This window comes from Equus asinus, chromosome 25 (assembly GCF_041296235.1).
Source record: "Equus asinus isolate D_3611 breed Donkey chromosome 25, EquAss-T2T_v2, whole genome shotgun sequence".
Taxonomy (NCBI): Eukaryota; Metazoa; Chordata; class Mammalia; order Perissodactyla; family Equidae; genus Equus; species Equus asinus.
The window spans coordinates 42,795,726-42,810,376 of record NC_091814.1 but is presented as its reverse complement, the minus strand read 5'-3'; the positions used below and the strand labels follow the sequence as shown (position 1 = coordinate 42,810,376).

Sequence of the window (14,651 nt, the reverse complement as noted above, 5' to 3'; positions counted from 1 at the left end):
AATCCTACTGGGTACTATTGTCATCATCACACCCCTTTTACAGGTGAGAAAACTGAGGCAGAGAGAGGCAGAGTAATTTGTTCAAGGTTGAAAAGCAGAGCTAGGATTCACACCCAGGCAGTCTGGCCCCAGCATCCACAGTGTTACCCTGTGTCCTGCCTGGCCCCTCTCACTGGATGGAAATTCCGGTAGCTATTGTGTGCCTAGCAATTTGCTGGGACTCCCTGGTAAGTGCTTATTGGTCGAACACTTTCTTTGCCAAGGAGGAAAGCTTTTGAGATGGAAAAAAATCCCATATGCACTGGGACAGGTAGCAGGTTCTAGACCCACACGCAGCCACCTCTGTGTGACTCCTGGTAGTTTTCATGCAGCATTTTGGTCTGAGAAAGGGGTCAAAGGGCAAGGTGTCTCGTGGGTCTAACTTTCAGGCAAATGTCATTGGCTGCCGAGGCCATGAAGGCAAGAGGCTGGGGTTAGGGTTTAATTGGGTCCAAGATTGACCCCTGTGTGTACAGCGCTAGTGATGACGTTTAGTGAATGTCCCTGTCTGTGAGTTTTAGACACAAATGACTTAGTACTTGAGAAAGCTTTCTCTCTACGTAAGTTTAAGTGTGTTCAAAAATTTTCCCCAGTGCTTTGAGGTTAATTCCCTTATGTTAACACTTTTTAAAATTATATCAAACCAACAAATATGATGGGAACTGAGAAACATGTATGATTCGTGAGAGATTTGGTTTTACTACTTTCATTGACATTTTGGAGCATGACAGAGAAACGAGTGAAGACCTGTTTCAAGGTGACCTTCTTAGGGAGGATTTCATCAATGACTGATTCAGCGATGAACATCCGTGGTTCCCCTGGTGTGTCAGACACTGTGCGCAGCAGTGAGGACCCAAAGCAGGGGAAGAAATACTGTTCCTCTTTCTTTCTGCCTTCTCATGGGGAAGACAGTGTGTGAGCAAACAATTAGCAAAGTGCTATAATAACCGAGGTGAGAAAGCACGGGGCTGCCAGCCTCATGACCTGCTACATCGGAGGCTACCTAGGAAGCCAAACGCCTATACTTTTATGTTTTCGTTCTTAATATTTGTTACCTTCTCATTTTTTTGGGAAAAAGTACAAGGAAAAAGGGCCAGAGATGCTAGCACTATTTGTTCATCCAACCATGGAAGCCTGACCATTTTGTAGATTTGGAAAAGACTTCAGTGACTCAAAATACTGTCAACCCCCTAAGCAATCCCTTGGTAAAGATGGGGTGGCAGAGAAACAGACCTCAGACAGGAAGTCACCAGGGACAGGAACAGGGTGGGGCAGTGGTTAGGGTTCATTTGTAGACAACAGAATCCACTGTCACTATCTAAGTGGAAAGTGATCAATTATTGAGTCTTAGGTGGCTTTCAACTCCACGAGCCAGCTCTGGACCAAGCTTCAGGGAATCACTCCCGGCCCCCAGATTTCCCTGCCTCTGCCCTGATTGATCAGGTCATCACAACCACAGACCCTCGCAGCCTCCGCCGTGCTCCGCACCAGCAAAATGGGAACCCGCCCCTCGGCTGTGCCTCAGCTTAACTCAGTTCTGAATTCAGGTCTCTCCTAAGTGCATCTGACGGGCGGACTCTAACTCACATTTGGGACCTGAGCTGCAAGGGAGTCTGGAAAAGCAGTTCCTAGTTTTCCCGTCTGCAGTACAGGAAGGCACATTCGGAAGGGGTGTTATCAAGCCAATCCATGATATCTGTTGCAGTTCACTAAAATACTCTCAGGAGATTCTCTCCGAATATTGAGATCCCCTGCAGACCTGGACATCAGTCACTGCCCACCCCCGACACAAACCATTTGCTTTTTAGGCTAGATGGCCTCTCAGTGCGTGCCTAGCCAGGGCTCACTTTGGGGGCTGATGTTTTTAGCACAGATTCCACCCAGTAGTGAAAATATCATGGAAACAGAGGTGAATGTTGTCTGGCTTTCCTGGCTGCTGGGCTGTGGATTGCAGCTGGCATAAGTTGGGTTAGCTAATGCTGCTAGCCTGTGGTACTCTTAGAAACAGCTGACCCTTCTGGGCCAAAACCACCCAAGCTATGTTAGCAAAGCATGGATTGGATTTTAGTCCCCACTTGCCCTCTTGACCAGGCACCTCGGTGCAGTGTACAGCCTGCACAACAATATGTGGCATCCCTAGGGGTTTGGGTTTTGTCCTTTCCCACCACGGGCAGAATGGGAAGGCATCCACACAGGGCCTGGTTTTATCAGCAGTGCCGTCTGGAAGGCTCTCACTGCCCCTCTCTCCTCTCCCCACAGAGATCCCCCAGTGCGCCGGCTGCAACCAGCATATCCTGGACAAGTTCATCCTGAAGGTCCTGGACAGACACTGGCACAGCTCCTGCCTCAAGTGTGCAGACTGCCAGATGCAGCTGGCGGACAGGTGCTTCTCCAGGGCCGGGAGCGTCTACTGCAAGGAGGACTTCTTCAAGTAAGTCGGAACCGGGCTGCAGCCTCCATCTCCTCGCCTTGGTCTGTCTCGGCCTCTCCCCGTGCAGTTGAGGGGGGGAGCTTGAAGTGAGGTGGGGTGAGGAGGGCAGAGGGTTCATCCTGCGGGTGGGTGAATCCTTGTGCTGAGAGGCTGTTCCTCATCCAAGTCCCCCTTCTGATCCTTAGCCCCATCACTGTCTGAGCCCAGGGTCTTGGCCTCACCTGGGCTCTGCAAGGGGCAGGGGTGGGCAGCATGCAGAGGGCAGGAGCCAGGCTTCTCCAGGGCAACTGACAAAGGACCCTGGCAAATCCTAGAAGGGGACGCTCTTCCTTGGTGAGTTGGTGCCTCAGGGCGCTCAGCTGTATTATTCCTGAGGGTTTCAGAGCGGGTGCTTTGAGGTTCGTGCCTGAATCTAGAGGAATCTCTGTAGCTGTGTTTCTCTAGGCTGCTTCAATGGCCTCAGAGGCGTGGAAGAGTTGCTAATGGGGGTCAAGCGAGGCTCAGTCAGTGTCATTGCTTTTAACGGGAACATGATGAAGAGGCCATTTCATGTGATGGTTAAGAGTCCAGACTCTGACTGGGTTTGAACCCTTTTATTAGCTGTGTGCTCTTGGTCAAGTTACTTAACTTCTCTCTGTGCCTCAGTTTACTTATCTGTAAAATGGAACTGATAACAATAGTTCCTACCTTAGAGGGCTGTTATTGTCTTTGAAGAAGTCAGTATGTGTAAAGACCTTTAGAACAGTGCCTGGCACCTGAGTGTCAACTCTTTAGACTGACCTCGAGTTTTCATTCTGGAGCTGGGTCCATCAGAAAAAATCCTGTTGGAGCTTTGGGTCAGGGTGAGGGGACCTCCCAGAATTTTTTTCCGCAGCCTTTAGTCTGGGATTCTCTCCCAGAATCTATGACCCGAGGCACTTAGGTTGGCACCTCAGCTAACGTGGACCAGCTGGCCACAGCAGAGCCAAGAACAGGAGGTGGGGGTCGTCCACCAGTGACTCTGAGCCCAGTGTGGGTGGCCCATGGGGTGCACGGAGCAGAGTGGGACTGGCGAGGCGGCTCGCCAAGGCCTAGAACTATTTGGCACAAATGAGCAAGCCCCAGAGAGATGGTGTACGTGCTTCAGAGGCTGTGTGTTCTGGAGACAGGGAGGAGAATGGGGAGAAAGGGCGTCCTGGATACAGAACACGATTTCTCCCAAATCCTCCCCAAGGGTTAATTGCAGGGGGTGGGTGATTTGAATTTCTGAGGATTCTCAAACTTCATTAGTCCAGTATGAGTTGAAAAGCACATTAAAGGTAATCTTGGTAACTACTTGTGTTCAGAGGGCAGGTTTCCTTGTCACCATTGCACTTTGGTCAAATGTGCACTGCTCTCTCCATATGTGCGCATGTGCCTGCTCACACGTAGGTGTGTGTACGTGTGTGTCTGTGCATCTGCGCTGCCTGAGGGCAAGGGTGGTAGCTAACACAGGCACACTCAGCAAGTCCTGATGGTTCCAGTCGGGGGACCGGCCTTCGGTTCTTGCTCCAGGCCCTTTGTGTCTGCTCCCTTCTCCCAAGCTTCCTTTTACTTCCCACCTCTGACCCTCGCCTTCTTGCCTGTATTCTGGCATTTACGCACTTCCGTCCCCTCCACCGCATGCTTTCTCGGTCAGCAACAGAGTTTACCTCTGCCTTCCTCCCTCAGTGGTGCCCTGGCCAGGCACCAGCAGCTCCTACGGGCCCCACAATGGGGTGAATTTCAGTGTGTGTGTGCTCGCGTGTGTGTACACACGTGCACTGTGTACCTCTGTGCACAAGTGAACATGGACATGTGTGTGAGGAAGGCGGGAGGAAGCGGGTGGGCCGGCCTGGCCTTGGGGGTTGGGTGAGCTGGCCCTGCTTCCAGGGTCAGCGCACCATCCTCCAGTCTGTCCCTGTCCCTTTGGAAAGCCTCGGTGAGCTCCTGGGCAAGGCAGGAGGCCCACTGCCTTCCTGCCCATCTGGGGACAGGTAGGTGCTGAGATGTCACTGGGCCAGAACTCTGGCTGGTCCAGCCTGTGGGCTGCAGGCAAACCCATTAGGGCCGCAGACCTAGGGCTCTGTCACCACAGAGGCGCCCGGCGTGGCCCTGGGCCCATCTGGTGTTTGGACCTTGACTGGCTGGCTCCAAGTTTGGGAAGGGGAGGGGGCAGCAGCACGGGTGTAGGTTTGGGTTTGGGAGAAGTAGTCATAAGGAAAGAGGGTCACTCTGGGCCCCTCCTGGGCTAGGGAGGCTGGGCAGGCGGGGGAGGGATTACCACCGGCCTACAAGCCATATGCCCAAGACCAGAAATAACAAGGACAGTTACCCAGGCTGCTGCCCCCGACCCCCTGCCTCCATGGCCTCCCTATGCCGTGGATCCTTCTGGGACCTTGCTCAGCGTTAACCTCCTGACTGATCCACCCACCCCCTCTAGCCCACACACCTCCCCTCCTGACCCCTTCTACCTCACAGCTCAGGTCCTGACCCCTCCCCTCAGCTCCTCCAGCAGGGCTCCCTCTCCCACAGAATTTGCCAGATGCCTTAGCTCCATCAGAGCCTGCTGCCCTGGGCCCAGCCTCCCTTCCACTCCAAGCTCACTGCCTTCCTGGGGTACCTGACACCTTCCAGCAGGGTCCCCCTTTCCCAGGCACGCTCTGCCTTTTCACACCTCCACACCCTGGCCCAGGCGATTTCACTGTCAGGGGGGTACTGTCCACCCTCTCAAGGCCTCCCCAGCCTCCCATGGCGGTAACAGGCTCCTCAGTGGGCGGGTGCCCTGCGGAGGCACAGCCATCCTCTCCCTCTCTCGAGGGGCCTCCACCCAAGCTGCCTTACTTTGCTCAGCCCTCGTGCACCTACTTTGACCTTCCTCGTTGGCTTGAGGACAGGCGCATTAGTTGTTCCTTTTTCTGTTCCCGGCACACGCACCTGGCCCGGAGCCTTGCCCAAAGGCCGTCGCTGGGTTTGATGCAACAAAAAGTAAATCACACAGTGAACTGACAACGCACCTTGGTGACCAGTTGCTTTTGTACATGGCACGGTGTCCTGTGGGTCCCAGAGGCCCAGGCTGCCTGGGAAACGCCCAGGCTGTCATTCGGCCACGGTTGTTCTTGTTCCCCGGGACTGCTCTGCTTCATAAAATGCGCCCCTCTGGGGCTGGGTCCTTTTGTGAAGCAGGGCACCTGGCTACAGATCCTGTGCTGGATCCAGGTCAGTAACTCTGTGACGGTGCTGTGTGGGGAGAAACTGAAAGCTGAAGTGATTCACCCCATTGCCAATGGAGGGCCCATCTGACAAGGAGACGGGGCAGCTCTGAAGCCCCCAGGGAGGACCCTTGGATTTCCAGGCAGTCAGGCCCTACCCAGCTCTTTGGGACCATGGCTATTTGGTTCAGGAAGACATGGTTGGGACAGCAGTCACAGCTCGAGGTGGGGACAAGGAGGGATGGAGTTGTCCAGGGTCAGAGTGGCTTCACCTCCCATCCCTAAGGGTCCTGGGACCCGCTGCCTGCTTAGGGCTCAGGTTGTGACTTGGCCAAAGAGCCAAGCAGTCTGCTGCTCGTTGCAGCTCATTCAATGCCACCAGGCAGCTGCTTGGAGAGGGCACACCGGGGCACACGTGCACTGGGACGCTGAGAGCAGAGAGAATGTGAGGCAGGCCGGGAGGGGGCAGGGCAGTCCCTGGAACCCCGGTCCCTCCCTCGTCCCACCCGAGGCTGCAGGAGTCACCTGTGGTGGCCTTCTGAGAGGGCTGGCAGGTGCCTCGTGCTTGAATCCACTCGTGAGACCTCAGAACGTTTTCAGCCGTGGGATATGGAAGATGCCTGTTCAGAGCCAGGAAGGATGCCTTCTCTGTGCTCCTGGAAGAAAAACAAAAAGGAGAAGACAGGAAAAGCACTGTCCTTTTCTGGTACCTGCCCCATAGCCCTGCTCGGAGGCAGAGGGTGGGGTCCCTGACCTCACTCATTGGCACTGGGGTGCTAAGTTCCAGGGTCCATATTTTAAATCTCTTTGCCCATAACGAGGGGCAGAGCCACTGCTTAGCACAACTCCATGGGGCATGCTTGATTCCGTGTGACGTTTTACGAATCAAGACGGTAATGTGAAGAGTGCCCCTGTGGCGGTGTGTACTGCCTCAGAAGTCGGGGAGGCCCCAGGGACAGCTGGAGGTCGGCCTTCCACCAGCCTTCAGCCCAGGAGACATGGAAATCCTGGTGACGGGCAGCAGAGGGCGATGTTGGTGTGTGCACAGACAAAGAAGTATTGTTGGAAGGTTGTACTCTGTGGTTGTTGCATTTTTCTTTCAGGGCTGTCGAATTCTGTCTCGCTCATTGATGTCAGCTGATTTTTGCTGGTTTTGCCTCTTGGGTCCTTGGCTCCCCTTTCTCCAAAGGAAATACAATTCTGAGGCCCCGGTTGATTAAAGCAGCGTAGTTCCAAGGCTATTACAATTTGAATCCCAAGTTGAGAGCCAACAACTCCTTGCATTGCATTTGCTGAGCGGGTCCTTCCTGGACTGTGTGCCCAGCATGCTACAGGTCCCTGCCTCCTTGCAAAGGGACCAGGGCCTGGGGAGAGCAGGGGTCTGCGAGTAGGGCTTCTGGGTGTCCTCCTCATCACTGACTGGGTCCTGGGAGGAGCCCAGTAGCTCCCTTACTCTGAAGTGTGGTGAAGACAGGACTGGTCCTCAGCTCCAGGAACTGGTTCAAGGGCGGGCTCTGTCAGCACCAGCTGAGTGCCCTTAGGCAAGTTCCTTAACATCTCTGAGCTCCAGTGTTCTCTTCAGGAAAAATGGAAATGCTACTAGTGCCTGCTTTAGAAGATCTGGGACATGGGAGCATTTACCCAAAGGGGGTTATTTTATGGGCAGAGTGGTTTGGTGAACCCAGAAGGAGCTTGGTTGAATTCCTGTCCTGTCTTTTACCAGCTGTCAGCAAACAAGTGTCTAGGCCTTTCTGAACCTCATTGCCTTATCTGTTATGAGGCGCTCATTCTGACACACAGAGTTGCTGTGAAAGGAGAAGATGACGAGTAAACCTCGTCCAGCGCAATGCTAGAGGCTCTGCCAACATCTCCGGTTTCTGGCCCTGACTGTGGCCGCTTGACCTCAGCCCTGAGGGCTAGCTGTCAGAGCTCTGCTCAGGCTGGGCCTGCACGGGCTTCTCCTGGACACCCCACCCCTGACCCCCCTGGGCTCTGAGACCTTCCTGTTGAGATGACCTTTAACGGCCTAGAACTCCTCAGATGGAGGTGGGGGTAGCCTGGTGGAGCAAGGAGGCCACACGGTATTGTGCTGGGGATAAACCACAGGATAAAGATGCCATGTTGATTTACATGAAGATTTGGGAAATAAAGCAGCGATTGTTATAACATGAAAACAAACATAGCTATAGAATCAAAGAGAACGCAACATTCCTACAAATTTTTAAGGTAAAGCACAGCCTTCCAGAACATTCCAGGTTTGTGGGGAGCTTCAAGCTGCGCCCCTGGCCCCCAGGGTCCCACCTGCCCATAAGAGGGGTCCTGTCGGGAAGAGTCGGAGGCATTCTGAGGGCGACTGCCACTCCAGGGGGTCCTGTCTAAGATGTCATGCTTCTCTGGGGGTGTCTCCCAGCCCGAGGCCCTCACCCCACCCAGCAGGCAGAGATGGGCACTGCGGGGACCAGGAGGGAGGGCTGCTGTGCCTGTCAGTGGGAGCACTGTCCCCTCCCCGCCAGTCCATCTCCAGCAGGAGCGCTGTCTGTCGCCAAGGGCAGGTGAGCGGCGTCCTTGGAGCTGAGCTGAGCTGCTGATTTATCCCTGCGGTGCAGAACAGCCTGTCTCAGCTCTGGTGCACTCGGCGCCTGGCCCAGCCCCGGGGTGGTTCCGCCCTTGGCCCTAGTGATGGCTTCAGTGACCAGGGCCTCCATCCCTCAGCTGGGCAGATGCCCGCAGGACTCCGAGTCATAGCGGGAGAGGCCCGCTCAGCACCTCTGCGAGGTGGGCTTCTTAGAGCGAGCGGGCGTCGGGTTTGAACCCGGGCTCAGTGTGCATCTGGGGCATGAGACCTCCCTGAGCCTCACTCTCCCATCTCCAAAAATGGATGAGAATAGAAATATCCCCTTTTTTGATTACTCTGAGGACTGAGTAAGATGGAGGGAGTAAGTGCTTAGTAGTTGTGGTTATTAGGAGCTCTTTTTGTGAAGGTCATGACAGTGTATCTACGTATGGAGGAGGGAAAAAGAGAGCAGGGGCCTGGGGCAGAGGCTGCTGCAAAGGCCTCGGGCAGGACAGCAGTCCTAGGGGGGAGGTGGGGCCTGGGTCCAGTGGCAACGCAGGTCGGAAGGTTGGAACAACTGTCCTCTCGGATGAGGGGGTGAGGAGCGTCATGAGTTTCTGCACAGGATGCCATCCCTCCCTGTAGGGTCCAGAGCTCGGCAGCAGCACCTGCAGCCCTTGGCCTTCACTTCCCGGAGCAGGGTCCCAGCTCTGGCCAGAGGGCCCAGCCTGTGCTTGTGTGGCCACCTCTAGCCAGCTTGCACCCTGTTGCCCCAGGAAGAGGCCCCTTCCGTTTGGGGGTTTGTTGTGGGTCCAGTCTGGGGCCGGGTTCTTGCCAGATCACTTGTTATTTCTGATGACTATACACCTGCTGGGCCATACACACACACACACACGCACACTTGATCTAGCAGAATGCGCTTGAGGAACTCACAGGGGGTGGGTCTCTTTGACGTGTGACTTTCCATAATTTCTGAATAGTTTATAGTCTAATTCCCTCGCTAAGCAAATTAAACCTTTTAAGGTAACGATCCGATGGTCCAGATAGTGGCTGTGCGTGTGGACATTTGTAAGATTCAAACACACTGGTGGACCAGGCCCACAGTCATTTGCAAAGGCCTGTAATCAAGACAGAAGCAATTACTTAGCCGAGCGGTCTCCCCTGGGACCTGCGGCCATATATCAGGCGGTGATGAGGCCAGGGATGTCTGTCTGCCCGCCCCGCCCTGGAGCGCCCGGTCCTCGGTGCCTGCCCACCCTCCCGGAGCCCAGCCTCGGGCGAAGGCCTCCTGACCTCCGAGAAACCTGCATCTCAGGGACTTTTCTGAGCTGAACCTGTGGGGAATCTGGAACCAAGTGATTGCAAATCAGCCTGGGAGTCAGACGGCATCTGGGCTGTGGAAACATGGTCCCCAAGCAAAGAGGGAGCTGGGTGACGTGGGGGTGGAGGTGTGGAGCAGCTGTTCACCGCTGAGGCTCCACCTCCTTCTTTCTCCTTCACCTGCTGCCCCCCTGGTGCTATTCAGGTACCAAGTGATGGGCTCCCACGTCCCAAGTGCCCTCTCTTTCCATTCCCGCTGCCTCTGTCCTCTCTCAGGTCCCTGTCACCACGTCTCTGCCCCGCTGGAAGCTTTTCCAAGCAGCTGTCCTGCCCCCTGTTTCCTCTCAGCCAGTCTATGTCTTCCTGCCCTGAAACCCCTGAGCCAGCACTCAAGGGCCCCAAATCTGGCTCCACCTCATTTCCTGCTGATTCTCCGGCCGAGGTCCCGCTAGAGCCAGTCTCTGGCTTGTTGCTCTGGGGATCTGTCTGTGCCCCTGGAAGCCCCACTTGGGCAGAGTGGGGTTCTGTGATGGGCGTTTTGGGTGCGCGCAGCGGGCTAGTGGGCTGTAGTGTAGGGGGTCCGTGCTGCTGCCTGTCACAGCACCTGCCACACCACCATTGAGAATGAGTCCTGAGGTCTTGAGGGACTCAGGAATCAGCCATCAGTCTGCAGAGGCCCCAGGGGGGCCAAGAGCATCCGTTACACAGGCTTTCTCAAAGACTGGTCCATGCAATGGCTGCACCGGGGGCATCCGTGGGGGGCTTGTTAAAAGGGTGGGTTCTGGCCTCAGAATCAGATGTCAGGGAAGGCTTTTCTGCTTTTGGGCAAACATCCCAGGTGGCTTTTCTGGGCAGGGTAGTTTGGTAAAAGCTGAGCTAACACCTTGGCAGAGAAGAATTAGCCTGGAGAACAGAGGGCAGATTAGGTATTGGGGGGAGAGGAGTGAGAGGAGGGGGAGTGTTGCTGAGCCAGGTGGTGGATTGCTCCCAGCCTGTCTGGGAAAAGGGACTACTAATGCTACTGGAAAAGCTTTACAACCGGTGACCTAGTCCAAACCCCTCATTTAATACAGAAGGAAACTGGGGCCCAGAGAGGGGTAGTGACTTGCTCAAGATCACACAGCTCATTTAGTGGCAGAGAAGGGGCTAAAATCCAACCCTCCACGTCCCTCAGCCTTGCTCCCCTCCTTCCCTGCTGGGGGTTGATTAAGCTCCGAGTAAGGGCCGTTGTGTGGTTTCTATGGGATAGCGCACATGACGTTGCCTGGTGTATTCAACACGCTTGATGCATATTTACAAAAATCAAGGGAAGTGGGCTCTGCAGGAGAGGGTTGGGTCCTCCACATCCCATTGCCTCTTGGGAAGCAAATCAACCCCCAGCAGGGAAGGAGGGGAGCAAGGCTGAGGGACGTGGAGGGTTGGGTTCTAGCCCCTTCTCTGCCACTAAATGAGCTGTGTGATCTTGAGCAAGTGACTACCCCTCTCTGGGCCCCAGTTTCCTTCTGTGTTAAATGAGGGGTTTGGACTAGGTCACCGGTTGTAAAGCTTTTCCAGTAGCATTCATCTCAAAATAATGTTGAATGCTCATTAAAAAGAAAAACATTATATTAAAAATCCCAAATAAAAAGCAGAGCCCTGTGGCAGTTCTGGTGGACCTGGGAGGTCTCTGTGTGAGTGTGTGCATGGCAGCGCCCTGTGTCCCTGCTCCCCGAGGCTCTCACATTCTCTGCTGTCAGGCCTTCTCCAAATACGGCGGCCCCTGTCGATGGCTGGAGGAGGCTGACCATTCCCGGGCAGAACTTTATGTGCCTGTGACATGGCTGTGGTGGTGATATATGTTGGAAATATTGGTACATACAGTAACAGTAAATATCAGCAACTTACCTGTCAAGTGTGGTGATAGATAAAAGAAATACACGTAGGGAAGTGTCAGCTGGGAAAAAAATATACGGCCTGCAGTAAATCACCGCCAAGCAATTAAAGCATAAAATTAAGTCATGAAGTATTTTGTTTCCTCTGCACAGTGCACTGTGCCATGGCAGCTCCCACGCACCAGAGGCTGGTGTGGGCCTGGGCCGGCCTCCACTGACTGCCTTCCACTGGTCAAGAGTAAGGAAGGACATTGGGTTCAAATCCCAGCTTGACTGTTTATGGCTGTGAGGCCTCTGGCAGGTTACCTACCTTCTCTGAACTTGCTTCCTCATCTACAAATAGGGAGACATGGGTCACTCATTAGTTATTCACCAGATATTCACTAAACACACAACCTGGGCCAGACACTGCTCCAGGCACTGGATTCAGCAGTGAACAAAACAGATACAGGCCCTGCTGTCATGGAGCTCGCCTTCTAGAGAGGGAGACAGACAATAAACAAACAAGACATGCCCAGCACATCCCTTGGACATGAGTACTTTGGAACAGGGAAAGGAAGTGCTGGGGGATGTGGTCAAGGAATGCCTCCCGGGGAAGGCGATATTTGAGGGGAGACCTGTGGAAAATGCAGGAGTGAGCCATGCAGTTATTTGGGGAAAGAGCGCTCCAGGCCGAGAAGCCAGTGTGGCTGGGGCGAGTGGACAAGCAGAGCGGCAGGAGACGAGGCTGGAAGGTCATGGGGCTGGATGGTGTAGGGGCTTGTTGGCCATTTATTCTGAGTGAGAGGGGATCCACTGGAAGGTTTCGAGCAGGGGAGTGAGATGGTCTGAGTGCGGATCGCTGGGACTACTGTGTGGAGAAGAGACCGTGGGCAAAGGCTGAAGCCAGGAGACCCCTTAGGGGGCAGTCGTGGGCCAGCGGTGATGGTGGCCTGAACTAGGGAGGCAGCGATGGAGACGACAAGAAGTGGGCCAATTTGGGTAGAGCCGAGAGGGTTGCTGACAGATCAGATGGGGGTGACCAAGGCTTTTGGCCTGAGTAATTGGAAGGATGAAACCGCTGTTCTCTGAGACGCAGAAGACCATGGGAGGGGCAGATTGTGGGGAAGATCAGGAGTTTGGTTTTGGACATCTGAGTAGAGAGGCTGAGGGGGCACTGGGATACACCAGTCTAGGGTTAGGGGAGAGGTCTAGGCTGGGGGTGGACGTGAGTCCCCAGGGTGGGGGGTGAGTAGATGGAGAAGAGGTGTGGGAGATAGAGGAGAGGCTGCCAGGAAGAGGGGAGGAGCAGACCCAGGAAGAGCTGGTCCTGAGGCCAAGGAGTGCAGGGTTCTAAGGAGGAGGGAGAGAGGCGATAGTGTTGACAGGTCAGGGAAGAGCAGACCTGACCGCTCGACTCAGCAACGCTGGGCTCACGGTGACCTTGTCCAGTGCAGTCTGGGTTGTTGCTAAGCACCCTGATTGGAGGGGGTATTATTAGTCAGGGTTCTCCAGAGAAACAGAACCAACAGGATGTGTGTGTCATTAGAGATGTGTGCATGTCTCTCAATAAAGAGATTTATTGTAAGGATTGGCTCACGTGATTGTGGAGGCAGAGAAGCCCCAAGGCCTGCAGTCAGCAAGAGGGAGACCCAGGAGAGCTGAGAGCCGAAGTTCCAGTCCAAAGTCAGCAGGCTGGAGACCCAAGAAGAGCCAACATTTCAGTTCGAGTCTAAAGGCAGGAAAAGACCCACGTGGCAGCTTAAGGCAGTCAGGCAGGAGGAGTTCTCTCTTACTTGTGGGAGCATCAGCCTTTTTGTTCTATTCAGTTCTTCAACTGATAGGATGAGGCCCACCCATATTGGGGAGGGCAGTCTGCTTTATTCAGTCCACCAGTTCAAATGTTAATTTCAGATACACTCGGACTAATGTCTGATCAAATATCTGGGCACCCTGTGGGCTAGTCACATTGACACATAAAATTAACCATCAGAGTGGATTCAAGAGAAGAACGGGAGCAGGGGCATTAGAGATCCTACATATAGACCCCTCTTTTGAGGAGTTTTGCTCTAAAGGGTGGTAGAGAAATAGAGAAATGGGTGGTAGATGGAGGGAAATGTAGGGTCAAGAGAAGGTTTTTTCAAAGTGGCAGAAGTAATGGCATGCCTGGACGCTGCTGGGTAGGAGCTAGCAGAGAGGAAAAATTAACGATGTGGGAGGCAAAGGGCACAGCTGCTGGAAGGCTGATCTGATTAGGGAGAAGGAACGGCCTCTGTGCCCAGGTGGGGGCCGGCCTTGCGCAGGTGCAGGGCGGGTGCAGCTGCGGGAGCGGAGAGAGGGCGGGGCAGGCGGGTGGGCGGAGCGGACAGCGGGACAGCGGGAGCGCGATGGACGGGGCTCCTGAGAGCTGCTTTTCTCAGGAAACGGGAAGCCGGGCCTCCAGCTGAGACCGAGGATGGGGGCTTGAGAGAGAGACGGCACCTGGGAGGGCGGGAGAGCGCGTGGACCAGGGAAGCGGACTGTTTCCCAGGCGCTCTTGAGGTCCCGATCATAAATTCACAGTGAGCACCGTCAGCCAGGTGGTGTGTTGCCCTCGCTGTGTTCAGACCCCAGTGCTGGGCAGGGGGTGGAGGGTAGAGAGCGGGCAGGGAGTTGAGGGTGTGTGCAAGGGAGGGGTCAGTAAGATGGACCGAAGAGTGTCTCCTGGGTGAGGAGGCACGCGCCGCCGCCAGGGGAGTGAGGGACGGTGAAAAGGATTAACTAGTTGCAGAATAGTGGGAGTTGGGGTGCTGCAGGGAGCGAGCTGGAAGGACAGGGCGTGGTGGCTGGACGGTGGAATAGTTGGAAATTATTCCCAGAGGAGCTGCAGTTCCTGGTGACAAGGTCTGGGGCAGACCATGGGAGTGAGCGACTCAAGAAGGTAGAGGCCATGACCTTCAGGAGAAGAAGTCAAAGGATTGAGAGGGCAGGGCAGGAAGGACTGTGTGTGCATGTTGAAGTCACCACCGGTTATGGCGGGAGGGTCAGTGAGAACGATGGTGAGCCAGGAGCTAAACTCGCCAAGGATGGGGTCTGATGTTGGGGTGGCAGTGACTGGCCCAGGAGGGTGGCAGGGTTGTGGCCCCGGGGGCTGGTGGTGACGGTTAAGTGAGGTTAGGTACACACAGGGGCACGCAGTAGGGCTTGATAAATGGGAGCTGCTTTATTAGTTGTGTTTTAATGACCAGAATATGGTCCCTGGCCTGACT

The 14,651-nt window shown here is 54.7% G+C and overlaps 1 protein-coding gene across 3 annotated transcripts in view; it reads left to right on the top strand.

Moving 5' to 3' along the window:
* The window catches only part of LHX4 (LIM homeobox 4), a 57,018-nt gene that overhangs the window by 24,972 nt on the left and 17,395 nt on the right, over positions 1–14,651 (top strand). For all 3 annotated transcript variants that reach the window (XM_070497593.1, XM_014845386.3, XM_070497594.1), the window contains exon 2: positions 2,299–2,470. In XM_070497593.1, coding sequence (XP_070353694.1) covers positions 2,406–2,470 — 65 coding nt within the window. In that variant the 5' untranslated portion in view covers positions 2,299–2,405. The remainder of the gene's footprint in view (positions 1–2,298; positions 2,471–14,651) is intronic.